The sequence below is a fragment of the Geospiza fortis genome, unplaced genomic scaffold (genome assembly GCF_000277835.1).
Source record: "Geospiza fortis unplaced genomic scaffold, GeoFor_1.0 scaffold443, whole genome shotgun sequence".
NCBI lineage: Eukaryota > Metazoa > Chordata > Aves > Passeriformes > Thraupidae > Geospiza > Geospiza fortis.
Genome location: NW_005054335.1, coordinates 629148 through 643165, shown reverse-complemented (window position 1 = coordinate 643165; position 14018 = coordinate 629148). Strand labels below are relative to the sequence as shown.

The 14018-nt window shown below is 40.8% G+C and overlaps 1 protein-coding gene across 1 annotated transcript in view; it reads left to right on the top strand.

The window, feature by feature from the left end:
* The window catches only part of ZSWIM6 (zinc finger SWIM-type containing 6), a 118293-nt gene extending 108878 nt beyond the window's left edge, over positions 1-9415 (top strand). Inside the window, exon 16 of the mRNA XM_031057825.1 lies at positions 9156-9415. Coding sequence (XP_030913685.1) covers positions 9156-9415 — 260 coding nt within the window. The remainder of the gene's footprint in view (positions 1-9155) is intronic.
* The last annotated feature ends 4603 nt before the right edge of the window (positions 9416-14018 follow it).

Here is a 14018-nt window from a genome sequence, read left to right as displayed (position 1 = left end):
ACATGGGGCGGGGGAGTGAAAGAGGGTGCAGGGAAAAAACCCATAAAAGAAAAAAAAAGCCAGGTGTTGATGTTCCTGTAAAATACATGTGTATCTGAGTGCACCTCTGTCCTTGTCATAATTTTCTGCCTTGGGAAATCTTGATAAAATCAATATAGGACTTTGAAGGGGGAAAAAATAACATGGTGGGGGACCATGTGCCTTTTTTGTCACAGACTTTAGATTTCTTTGCTGCATGACAGGACTTGCTGTCATATACATTACTTGCTTAATCTGACAGAAAAAGCTGAAACTCCAAGAATAAATCTACCAATGAAGCAACTTGTTGCCTTGCTTTCCAGCTCTGGATCTTGCAAACAACAGCCAGATTTCAGAGCTAACTGAGAAAAAAAGTGAACCAGGAAATGTTTACAGCAGAGCCTGTGCCTCAGTCTAATATCACCCTGAGAGCTGAACCATCAGCACTGCTGGGGTGGCTTAACACTTCCTAGCCAAGGTACCAGTATTTTCAGCCTCTCATAGCTGAAGACATGTGGATGCCTTATTGTGCTCAGTTTTAAGCAGGTGAAGGGCAATATTTAATGTTGTCTTTTTCTAGGCAGGCCTTTTTAATAATCTTGACCCCTAGATTCCAGACTGGCACCTGCCATACACCTGCATGGCCTCTTCAGAGGACCACTTCCAACATACCAAAAGAGATCTTTCCCCTTCTCTGGGGGGGTCACCTCATTCTTTCCACCAAGAGAGAGGGAGGGTTTACCTAATTTCAAGCACTACAGAACCCGAACAGTATTCCCTTTTCCACAGCAGTTGTGCTTTAATTGCAATGGTCGGGGCATCTCTCCCTGCTGCTCCCCAGCTGGGATCCTGATCTGGTCCCTGGGGAGGCAGAGGGAGGGTGATGGCAGAGACCTCAGGGACCCAGGACTCGGTGTTGCACAGCCACATTCTGCACACCCTGTGTGTGGGAGAGGATGTGGCCACACACCAGCAGTCAGCTCGGCAGCTGCGGCTGGGGCTTGAATGATTTCACTGTTTTTTATCTTGCTCCTTGTGCAGTGCAGCTGGCCTGCTTCACAGGGGATGCAAGGTCTTACTGGTTCCATCAAGAGAGTGCAGAAGGACATTGGTGTTAAATACTGTGCAGGACATGGGAAATTTGTGGTGTGCAGCCTCTAGGATGCTGCAAGACGTTGTGCATTTACCCTTTTTTGTTGCTTTCTGTGGCTGCACCAATCCTCACCAGCCCAGCTGCACAGCTCTCCGGGAAGGGACATGATGACAGGCTATTTGCAGGGGTGTATTGTGTTATCTTCAACTCCACTTCAGAATCGCACTTCCCTGGGTGTTGCATCCCATTTCCATGTCCCTCTCGTCCTTTCATCACATCCTGGTTCTCTGTATGACTCTGTACCTACTTGCTGTTGTGTGTCACCTACACTACGCTGCTGCACTGTTGTGCCCCAGTTGTGTGTGTGGCAGCAGCAGAGTCTCACCATCACAAAGCACAGTGCCTGCTAACTGTCCAGGTAGGTGACCTGCTGCCCGGACCGGTTTGGCATTCTGCACTTAACTTCATGCTGTCCCATCCCAGCTTTCCCAGTAGCCAGCTTGGATGTGCTTGACTGACACAACAGGCTCAGCACCTGCTGTAGCTACAGTACACACATACTTCCCTCTAAAAAAATCTAACAGCACAACCGAAGACAATGTTTAAAATAAGTTTACTACTATGGTAATTTCCTTCTAGCCCTTAACCACCTTATTTTCCCCCAGGGTCCAGTGGTTTGCATGTCTATTGAAGGATCCCTGAGACTACAAAACCCTCCCCAAAATGTGCCCTGGGGGTTCTTCCAAATTCAGTTATCAGTCTTGTTATAGATGGATAATGAGATGATTGGCTCTTGCAATTAAAGGATAACTATTGTGTGAATATTAAGAAAAGCTTTAGTGATGTATAGTTGCGTTATTGTGGTTTAGATGTTCTCTGTTCTCCCCATAGTTCCCTTTTGCCCCCCTTTATTGTGACCATCAGACAGCTGGCGTTGTCTAGGCCAGGCAGAAAGAAGGCTGCACATGTGTCCCTTGCATGGGGCAGCTGGGAATGGAAAAGCTTAGGGGGCTGCTTAGGGGGTGTGGCATGGCAACACCTGACCTCCAATCAAGTTACAAGCAAGTAATCTCCTCTGATAAATGACAAGGAAGAGCTGACTTTGGGAAGGGCCAGGGCTGGCTGATGCAACCCACAGGGGTATAAAAGACTGAGCATCCGTCTTGAAGATGAACCAGCCGCGTGGTGTGCACGAGTTCCCAGTGCTGCAACTTTTCCTTATGTAGTCCTTTGTTGTATTTTTGTCCAGGTTTAATAAACCTTTTTAAATTTTCAAAATGAGCAGTTGTTTCTCACAGTCTTATCTCCTTGTGCTCCCTCAGCTGATGTTCAGGAGAGGCAGTGACAGCTGGCCTGGTTTTACCTCCATCAGGCGTCTAGAAATCTTCCATTTTCTATCTGGAAAAACTCACTTCCCTGAACTTCAGGGTGAAACTTCTTCAGTTTTGGTTGTCAATTCATACTAAACCACTGCTCTTTTTTCCAAATCAGTGGTGAGCAAATCTTTAGTGGTGAATAGTTTATTCGATGATTGTTGCTTCCTCCCCTACTGCAGCTCAAAGTGAATCCAGTTGTTACTAGTGATGTACCTTAAACATACTCAGTGCCCCATGGTGGGAGGCCCAGAAGCAAGTTGTGAAGCTGAGGAGGCAAATGCCCTGTCCCTTTCCAGAGATGACTCACACCACATTTATTTGCAGAGCTGTACTCTTTCATGTGAAAAGTGAACCTTATTCTTTTTGGCAGCTAAAAATGCTCTTCTTCATGGCCACCTTCCCCATCTCCTGCCTCCCAGCTGCTGTTTCCAGCTGAATTAAGCAGGCTATGCTTTCTGTCCTAGAGGAATGTTTTGTAATGCTTTCCATCATTTCTGGACTCAATGCAAAGAGACCACTCTTTAACAGGAAAGAAACCCAGCCCTGCATAGAGTTGAAGTGCTGATTTATACAGAAAGCTGAGGTCCTTTGAGTAGAGAAACACCATGAAAATATAAGATCATAATCCTTGTCACCATTAAACACACAAAGCATGCAAATTAATATTTCCCTCCATATAATAAAATCACTCTTTTGTAGCGGAACAGTGCAGCACATCTTCTTAAGAACACCACACTAATCAGTTTATTAGACAGTTGCAGTAGCAAGGGGTAAAGGAAGGAACAAAGGGGGGGACTCTTTTGTCTGTTGCACAGTTGGGAGGACAGAAAGGTGGAGTGGGGCAAAAGGGAGAGAGAAGGAAGAGAGAAGGGGGAGAGAAGGAGAGAAGGAGAAGGAGAGTTTCTCTTGCTGCACTGTGAAAAGGTGCTTGTGCCCATATTCATCTGAAAGTACAGAGGGCCAACAGTTTTCTGTGTTTCCCCAGGGTAATAAAAGAGAACAAGTTTCCTCCCAGCTGCCTGCATAGACTGGCAAAGTACAGGAAATGTTGGAACAGAGGATGAGGGCAGCCTCTCTGGCTGGTGCCCCCCCATTCCAACAAGCAGCAGCGAGGGAGCTGAGGGAATAGAATTCTTTCTAGCAGCTTCAGTAGGCCATACAAAAACACCCCAGAACATCAGATCCTAATTGTCTTGGGGCTTATTATCCAAATGCATTGCTGAAAGTGAAAAAAGTTTCTCTTCCTCCCTACTTTTTCTCTTCCCACTCTTACATTTCTGATCTTGGGATATTTTTCTTATACCCTATATTGTAAATTATGACTGACAACATCATGTAAAAATGTGAAGAAAATAAATTTAGAAGAAAAAGATCGTCGTAACATCAAAACTTGATGGTAAAATAGCATTCTAAAAATATTTTTTCATGTATACGGTTTAGAACGAAAGGGAAATTGTAGATATTAACTGATGATATATGTATAAATATATAAATATATAAATATATGTGACTGGGCAGCTGTTTTGCTATGTCTGAAGGGATTTATCACCCCTAACAAAAAAAAAATACTGGGAACTGTTCTTGTGATCTCTCACATAAATTAAAACTACACAGGTGAAAACTGGCCATGTTTAGATTGAATGTATATCTCTTAATTGTTTATGTTTTCTCTAAAAGTAACCAAAAACCAGAAACATTTCAAGTTGGGCAACTTATTATGTAGGATAATTATAATAGAATAATGGAATAATAAACTCTTATTACATAACATTTTATTATTTAAGTAAATATTAATATTTTATTGTTGTATATTATATATTGCTAATAATATAAATCAGATACTATAAAATAACACATATAATAATCTTTATTAATTATATATAATAAATAGTTGTTGCTATTAGTAAATTATTCAATTATAATTATTCTCAAGAATAATTATAACAGAATAATGGAATAATAAATTATTCCAGTAATTTTTGTTACACTGAAATAAAATCTAATAATTTCCTATGACTACAAAGGAAATAGACTTGATGCCATGAATGAGCATTTTGTCAGAGAACTGGCTTTTAATTTCTTTGTTCTCTGCTGGTTCCTTTCTTGTGATATGTGGAGTACAAGGGGGTTGGTCTAGTCAAACAGCTTGTCTTGTGGTCAGCTGCCTAACTGGGTGCCCATCAAATGTCCTGCCAAGGTTGGTGATGATTCTATTGAGAAGGAACAGCTTCATCAGGGATTGCATAAGAGCCTGGGGATTTGGTCTGGATGACAGGCAGGTGTAACCTCAGATACATATAATATGTTCACATTTCTTCAATATTCTCAGGTGTTGCCATTTACAGACTTTCCTGCTAAGCCTGCTAAGTCTGCATATTTATGAAGTAATTGTTATCATACAAGGGATGAATTCTACAGTCACTCTTCTCCTCTCGCTGTCTTCTCAATCTATGGATCTGGCAGGTGGACAAAACAAATCCTCAAGGGGAGAGCATGCAGATCACAATCCTTGCCAGGTTCCTTGATACACATCTATTCTTTCACCAAAGCAATTATCCTGTGACAGAGCAAGTGTCCAGAAAAATCTACCCCACAAAAAGACTGAAAGACCTATCACAAAAATGAGTCAGACCCAAGAATATGTCTCAGATACTTTCAGTATTTGTGACTCCCAATAAGCAACATGGATGGAGAACAGAACACGGGTAAAAAGGCTTTTCTGGAAGGTGGGAAAGGGGAGATAAGTCACAGTGACAGGAGATGGCATTTTTCTACTCTCATAGAAGACAGGACTGCTCTTCAAACTTTGACTCCACATCAGTCAACAGCAAATTTCATTGGTAGGATATTGCCAAAACTCAATGTTTTGGCAATATCCTACCAACTCAGTGTTCCCTGTATCCACATGGATGGGGTGGCAGGTAACAGGTGTGCATGTCTTATATACTGTCTTATTTACTGCAAAAACTGTGTAATTTGTTTCTGTCTGCACTGAGCTCTTTACTGGGGTTTCATCTTATCCCTGAAGCCCTTATGAGGGTTATAGCAATAAGAATATTGGACATATCAGTGATGCCTTTTCCTGCTTACCTTCATAGTCTTCTCTGATACACCTGCTCTCAGATTTCAAGTCTTCCCTCCCTCTGAATCACAGCTTTGTGTGCCACGTTTCAAGGCAAATGTTCAATTAATGCAAATTCTCTTTAACTCAGCTGCTGCTGACAGGAGAGGTGGTTGGTTCACACATCTCTGCAAAATCTGAGACTTGGAGCCTTATTTTAGAGACTCCGGTGATTCGGGAGTCTGTGTGTGCAGGGAGCCCTATATTTTGTGAGAAACTTTCTGTTTTCCAGAATGCAGGCAGTGGGATTGCAAAACTAGACCAACCCTTTAAAGAAGTTGACTGAAGCCACTTTGATTGTGTCTAGATAACAAACATAAAAAAGATCAATAGGTCAAAGCAGTGGTGTCCTAAAATCAGCACAAAAGGTGTTTCAGAGGTTTTACTTTGAGCTGAGGATGTAGGTATTACTCACTTCTCTAAGATGCTGCTGCCTCAGTCCTAAAAGGCAAACTTAGGTGGACCCTGTTCCAACCCCATGTCATATCACGACAGAGACAAGTCTTCCATGCTGTCTTTATGTTCACTGTCCTGTGCTGAATTTATTCCTGGGAACTGATGGTTAGAGAGGTGATGTCACCACTTCAGGTATTTCTATCTAATGTCAGCTCCCACTGTGAGTTAACTGGTGGGCTTCTTCTTCCCCTCAAAGGCACTTTTTCCTATGAAGCTCAGTTCTGCTCTCAACAAAACATTAATAAATAGGTAGGAATGTGCATAATTTTTGGAGTTATAGAATAAGGAGATTAATAAAGAATGACATCTGTAGTGTACATGCAATTGTTTCTGCCATGTTCCATATGATCCCTGTGTGATTGCCTGGGCACTTGCACAAGTGCAAAGCAAGTCATGCTGTCAGGCTATTGCATTTTTTTTAGAAGTGACTGGTCTAAGGGATTTCCCATCTTAAATAATTATAATTCTGTGCTATTCATCCTATTTGCTAGTAAATTTTTCTTTTTTCTGCTTGTTTTCCCATGACACTTTGAGAAAGCTTCCTTTAAACTTTGAGCAGACACTATCATCATTATCATCCCATCTCTGGGTGATCTTAAAGGATCTTTTGAATATAAATGATTTTATGCCTGTGTATTTCTTACTTTCACTTTTTCATAATGCCTATAGGAGCCCAACACTGCTCAGGCTGCTGATTTGCTCTAAGTGTTCCTACCCTGGTAAAAAACAATACTGGATGTGACAGCAGATCTCAGCTCTTGAACGTATGAAAGCTGGTGACATCTGAAATTTGGGTGGGAAAAGTTTTCTCAATTTTGGCTTTCACAAAAAAAAGAATTTAAAATCCACATGGTTTTTCTGCTCAGAAAACATGTTAAGAAGTTAAGAACTATGTGCTTTTTGAGGTAGGGGTATCCCAGAAAACTTCATACTGAAGCTAAGTGATAAACTCTAAGGAAGTGAGCCTTGTGGTTCAGTGCAAGCCAACCATCAGCATCTTTAAGGAGGCTTAAAGAGAATTCGTTGAGCTGAAGCACTCATAACTTAACTGAAACTGGAAATTTTGGCTGAATGTTTATTCATGAAATATGGTATATTTACCTCTAAATGTGAATGACCTAGAAAAATCTGGCATAATAGTTTTTGAATTTTTTGAATTATAAAACAGACAAACAAACAAAAAACCACTAAAGAACAAAATGGAGTCAAATTAGCACTTTTTTTCAAAAGGAAGTGGTGGCTCCCTAATCTTCTAGAATGTACAAATAAATTCCTATGAGGTAAAAATTATGTGGACTTTAGACAACCTGGTAAAGCCCACCAGGAGAAGTTGCAAAAGAAATAAAGAGGCCAAATACATATAGGAAAAACTCTTCAGTTTTAGAAGGGATACTGGCTAAGGGAAAATAAAGAAGAATAGGAGGTAAATTGCTGACATAGCAAAGCAGAAGCTTTTAAAAGTGTTTTCAGCAGAACAGGTTTCTGCTTTAGAAACAATAAAGTAAAACTATTTAAATCACATTATCTCACATAAACTTGTCAATTTCAATGAAATTTGCCATGAATAGGGTCAAATTGAATAATCTGCACATTGCAGTTTTAAATATGCTGCAACGTTTCTTTATAACTACAATTTAATTTCATGGCATGAACATTTAATGTTGCTATTCTATTATATTTTCAATTTACAATAAAGTAAAACTTCTAAAGCAAGAATATTTGGGCAAACTCATCATAACTACAGATAAAAAGTATCCCAATAGTCCTAATACCTTTTTTTCCCATAACATTTTTCTCTGCATGAAATTTTAATTTTCCTCCTCGACAAGAAATCATGGCAAACAAAAAACAAACAAACAAAAAACAAACAAACAAACAAAAAAACCCAAACCAAACCAAACCAAAAAAAAAACCCAAAACCAAAACAAAACAAAAACACCCAAGTTTTCAAACCATTAACATTTTATTTAGGATATTGCTTTTTTTTTTCATTTAATAAGAAAAAGATGGACCTAGTCCATCTATAAGTAGCATTCCTTAATTGATTTGTTTATATCAAGGAAGGAGTTGATTGAGGTTTCTAGCAATGTCTCACATTAATGTTAATCAAACTGTGAAAAGATTCAGGAAAAACTCCCAAGCAGGATGAGCATGGGGCACAGTTTTGGCAGGTGAGGTTCAGTGCTGCTATCTGAGCTGTAAGAGGGAACAGTCTACTCTGTGAGCCGGCTAGCTATATACGGACACGAACGGGATGGAACATGCTTTGGAATGCGTCTAGAGCCGTTTATTCTTCAGCATCAGCCTCATACATGATTTTTTACATGTAAGATGTGAGCCCCCTCAGGATCTCTGCCAAGAGAGACAGAGGAGTCGCTGGTTCTCTGCTCTAAGGGCTTTGGCAGCGAGCTCGGATCTGAGTCATTTTCTTCACTTTTGCTGGAATAAGTATTATTAAATTTAGACAAATTAGACTGTTTTCGAGCTTTAGATCTCGATTTGGTTTTTGTGACACTTTCTAAAGCATTTTTATAAGTTACACATCGCATTTCTGACTGGGGAGACTCAGTTGGAAAATTGCCAGCGTTAAGCTGTGAGCCTAAAAGGCCAATTTTTCTCTCAGTAAAAACAGAATTAGGTTTTAAGATTCTAGAATCATCAGTTTGTGTTGATAGAGAAGTCTTTTTAAATTCTCTTGCTTTAATCGCAACTCTTTTTCTGGACTGAGCAATTTTAATTTCACTAGCTTCTGGACTAATGCTTAACGCCTCAGTGTCTCTTTCTGCTTTGCCATCAGGAAAAGAAGCTCTATTTACAACAAGAGACTCTGTATCTGAGCTTTCAAAAAACTTAGGAAGATTAGGACAATTCACCAAAAAAGGATTCTTAGAATTGCAAAGCAGCTTGTCTTCTTGAATCACAGTCGAGGACGTATCTCTTAAAGGAAGGGAAGCAGAGGCAAGTTTACTTTCAGCTCTCTGAACAGACAAATCAGATCTTAAACTCATTTCAGCTGTTTCTGCTTGTGCACTTTCAGAACACACAATTTTCTCACTACAAAATCTTTGTAAACTTTCATTTCTTCCGCTAGCACAGTTTACACACTCTCTTGAGCACATTTCAGCAATAATCACGTTCCCGGAACGCAACGAAAACTCTGAGCACCTTTCTCGACATGGCAAAAGTTCATTTTCTGCGGAGGAACTTGTGGGAGCCGGACAGAAGAAACAGGGACGCAGGGAAACCCGGAAGGAACAGAAGGCACAACTTGAGCTGAAAGCTGATCCGGTTCACAGCCTCCGGGAGACGCGACACTTTCAATTTTATCTGGAGAGATACCGAACTCACTAGAAGAAAACTGACTCCCTGGAGAACCTGAAATTCTCACAGAAGGTGATGCTGCTTCGGTATCGCTTGGATTTAAAGGCTCTGAGCAAGATGTTTTATTTTGTCCGGAAAATTTATGTTGTCCGGAAAAGTCTTGTGTTACAGTCATTTTGTTTAAAGCAGTCTAATATAGCTCGAGAAACAGGAATTAGCTTATATAAGGTCTCTTCTTTTTTGAGAGAAAACAAATTATATATCTTCCAATTTATTTGATCTCAAAATTCAAAGGTAAAAGCAGTCTGCAAGTCAATATTTTGAGTGTTTGCTTTTACTCAGACTAGTAAGTCTTTCAGTTCAGTTTTTGAGATATCAGAGCGTCCCTTTTCTTGTAATATTGTGTCAAGTCAGTAAAAAACATTCCATTCTGTTTTGGACAAATGATTTCCCATAGTGTCACCCAAGGGCTTCTAATAAAAAGTTACTTACAAGGACAAGCCGCACCAGTAGATGAAGGGGATGAAATAACTCCTTTTTTAACACTTTGGGCCTCCGACGCCAAACCGTTGAAGAATTTTTTTTTATCTCTAGTCTAAACCTTTGTCCTCACACGAGGAGCACCATTTGCGCTGGCTAGCTATATACAGACACGAATGGGACGGAACTTGCTTTGGAATGCGTCTAGAGCCGTTTATTCTTCAGCATCAGCCTCATACATGATTTTTTACATGTAAGATGTGAGCAGCTCTCACTCTAGCTAGCAAGTCAAAGAAACTCACTTGTTACAAGTCACCAAATACTTATCTTAGCCAATTACACAGAGAGAAAGCATATTGACAGTGATTCTATCCAATCAACATAAGCACACGTAGCTGGAGTTAAAACAATGCTTGCTTGTTCATTCATAAGAAGACAAAGCATAAAACTTTATTCATAATTTCAACTTTGCTATAGAAACTTTTTGCAACTTAGAAAGTTATTCTGAAACACTAGACATAAGTCTATTGTTCTATTCTTCACGTCTTCGCTACAGCTTAACAAGATGCATCAGCAATATCCATAACTCTGCTGCACTGAAGCTTGTCTTTCTTTCCTACCAATATAAGACTCTCTAACTTTATAAATTCCCACACTCTGCGCATACATTATTCCTCAGATGTCAATGGCATGTCTACAGGCACATCTAACATGAATTTACTGATTTACTCTACCTAAGACAGCTCATTCCTTGTGCTTACAAATAGTGTTGTGTGGAGATAGCTGTAATTATGTGCAGAAGTTGAGAAAACAGACCCAGAGCATAATTTTCCGAAGTGTATGAAAATCTGGGAGTCACCAGTGTGGACAAACAGACCTTAGCTCAGCAGCAGTGAGTGTCAGCAACCCTACCATGGTGTAAGGATGATCCACAAACATTACGAAAGTCTTTGGACTTTGTGTAATTCTGGAGATGGTGGCAAACGTCTAGTTTATACAAATGTATAACTGTTAAATCAATTTAGTGAGTGCCATTGACAGAATGATATCTTCCAAAGGGCTCTGCTCATTGTATAATAAAGTCTGGGTTTTTTTTCATTTGAACCCATTGTTTTCTGAGTGGGTAAGAACAAAGATTGATAGATGCTCTCTGAAACCAGCTTAGCTAATTTAAAGACTTCATGGGAAGGGCTTTATCCCATCCACAGTTCCTGTAGGTGAGCCCCTCCTCATGACTGTAGATCTCACATCATGTCAGGAAGGGCTCTGGAGGCCTTGGGCGTTTGCCAAGGACGTTTTCCCTGCAGAAGAGGGAGGGAACAGTGTCTGAGCATCTCTGGGCGACTCTGGGGACGAGAAGAGGCCATGCCCCACTCCAGTCCATGCCCGGCAGGAGGCAAGGCTTCTCACTCCTGCTGGCTCAGGTCTGCATCCCTGAAACCTCATTCTCTGGCTTTTTGGAATGAGCTTTCCCACCCCTGTTAGCACATTCTCTCTGTTTCTCAAGAAAAACTTTTGTGTGACTTGAAAGGACCACCAAAGCAACAATGGTTTTGTGCAACTGAACAGACCAATTCAGTCATATGTAAAAGAGATATGGCAAAATAAGACCCACGGACACCCACATTTGGTGACATTGTTTTTAGATTAATCTCTGACCTAAGGTCTGGACAGCTCTATCTCTTTCCAAAAAAACTGCCTTCTGATACATATCTTTTTATCTAATGGAAATGTTCCCATGTTTGTTTAGGTGAAATCAATTATTTTGCAAGTTACTCTGCATGCCTTGTGCAAATTTAGGCTCTTTTCTGGCCTATAGATGCCTAAAAGCACTGCTTCAATTTTTCAGTTTTTTCTTATGGATTAGAAGAATTTCACAGCCTCTTTCTGTGAACAGAAAAAAAGTGATTTCTTCTACATGGCTACATGCAGAACCTTTTCTTAGCATATGGTAGATATCTGTGTGATTTAAGAGAAGCTGATTATTTTTAATGCAATATGAAATACATCTTAATATAAATACATTCCATGTAGCATTCTGTGATAGTGTCTTGAAAATATTGTAATCTTTAGCGCGAAGCCCCAACAAAAAACATGTTAACTCTGTGCTGCTACCCTCCCATTCCTCCCTGCTGGAATAGGTCACATCTGCAGTATTATGTAGGTGTTTTTTTGATATACAGTACTGTACTGCATTATACACATATTCGAAATGGTGAGAACACTAAAGTGTGAAATAGCTTACTCCTGAAAATGTTCGTGGCAGGATGTAGGTGCAGCCTCTTGCTTCTGAGCCAGCATATATGTCTGGATCAATGACCTGAACTGGCAGGGGTCTGTTGGAAGGAATCCATTACCAGGGTCTGCCACTATGCAGTTTTGTGCAGAGAAGCTGAACAGTGAGATAGGACCAATCAAAATACATATACAATAAATCGCCAGTAAAATTTGCTATGTTCAGTTCCCATAACATTTTCCCTCCATTGTTACCTTCTATTACTAGTAATTTAGCAGAACAACGATAACGAAAATGTTCTGCTGGAGACCAGGCCTCTTCAATTGTGCTGCTGCCCTTGGAATCAATTTCTTTTCTCTTAGCCTGACCTTGGCATCTATTTTCCTCTGAATTCATCTGTAAAATCTTGAACTTCTTTAGACCTTCCCCCATCCCCTAGATACCTGCTGCAAGGGACATCTTCACCAGGAAACTGGAGACTGAAAGGTCTTGCAAAGAAAAATCTTAACTAGATAAACAGAAGCTGAATGCACTCTATCTAACATGTGCCTCATTTACACAAACACCATTAGCCCAATCCTGTTTGTTCAGAGTACAGCAGAGGCAACTTAGTTTGCATGTCTGAATAGGGTGCTTTAGATAATATTATGTGTGTCTTCAGACTTGCAAGAATTATTTCCAGAAAAATTTAATCCATCACCAGTGGATTCATGGAGCATAAGTATTTATTTTTTTCCTATTCTTATATCACCACTTGCATTAATATTAGGCTGGGATTGAAGTGAAAATAAAATGCCAATTTCAACATACAAGCTAGAGAAGACAAATGACAAATAATACAGAAAAGGAACCACCCTACCAGACAAAGAAAAAAACCCCATATTTTAAATGGATGACATTGCAAAAGCTCATGCTGTCTCTCCATGCTCCATGCAAGCCGTGCTGGGAAGCCATCAGTGAGGAGCAGTCTGCTGCACTAGGGACACTGGTGACTAGCACAGAGGAGTGAGGAGGTCAGGGTGGGCTGTGCCATCACCAGTATGCCCTTCAGAGGGTGTGCAGCAAAGGCATGGCAGCCAGCAGAACAGCCACAACCCATAGCCTGACACTGTCATCCTTCTCCAGGGGGTTTCACCCTGCAAGTAGTGGCACTCCCAGAACAGGCATGCATACCAGGAGCTCAGCAAAATGAGAAAAAAAGCAACTAGTCAGGAAAGAAGTACAGGGAAGGTGCTGGTTTCCCCTGGTGAGTTCTGCCATAAAGTACTATAATGGTCTGCCTGCAGAGAAGGTGCAGTCACCACCCCTGGATGTGTTTAAGACTGGATGAGGCACTCAGTGCTGTGGTTTAATTGAGGTGTCAGGGCATGGGTTGGACTCGATGACCTTGAAGGTCTCTTCCAACCTGGACATTCTGTGATTCTGTGATTTTGCCATGTCAGTGCAGAGAGCCTGGATTGTGGTTTACCTACTTCAAGCAGTCCAGTCTCCATGGAAATCAGCAAAGAAGGGCTGTGAGTCTATGTTTGGGGTACCTTTGGTTTACAGAGGACACAGCATGATGTTCCAGCATGTGATGCTCTGCTACCATGTTAACCTTCAGCCTTCCTCCTGGGCAGGTTTCTGTTGGGGTGCATCTCATGAGTGAGGGGTGGGTGCAGAAGGTGCCATGGGTCCCTGTATGGAAAGAAATTTGCCCTCTGGATGAGGTCTGGAAAGATTCTTGCTTATGTGTTTGGGTCTGAGATATAACAGCATCCATGCTTTTACCAGGATGCCTCTTTCTTTCCACAGCTCCAAGGCAGAATTGGCTGACCTCCTCCAACATATATATGGCTTCCCCAACTCCGGAGCAACTGTGGGGGTAAAAAAAATGAACAAAGCTGTAGAAACATGTACTTTTTCCATCTGGAATAA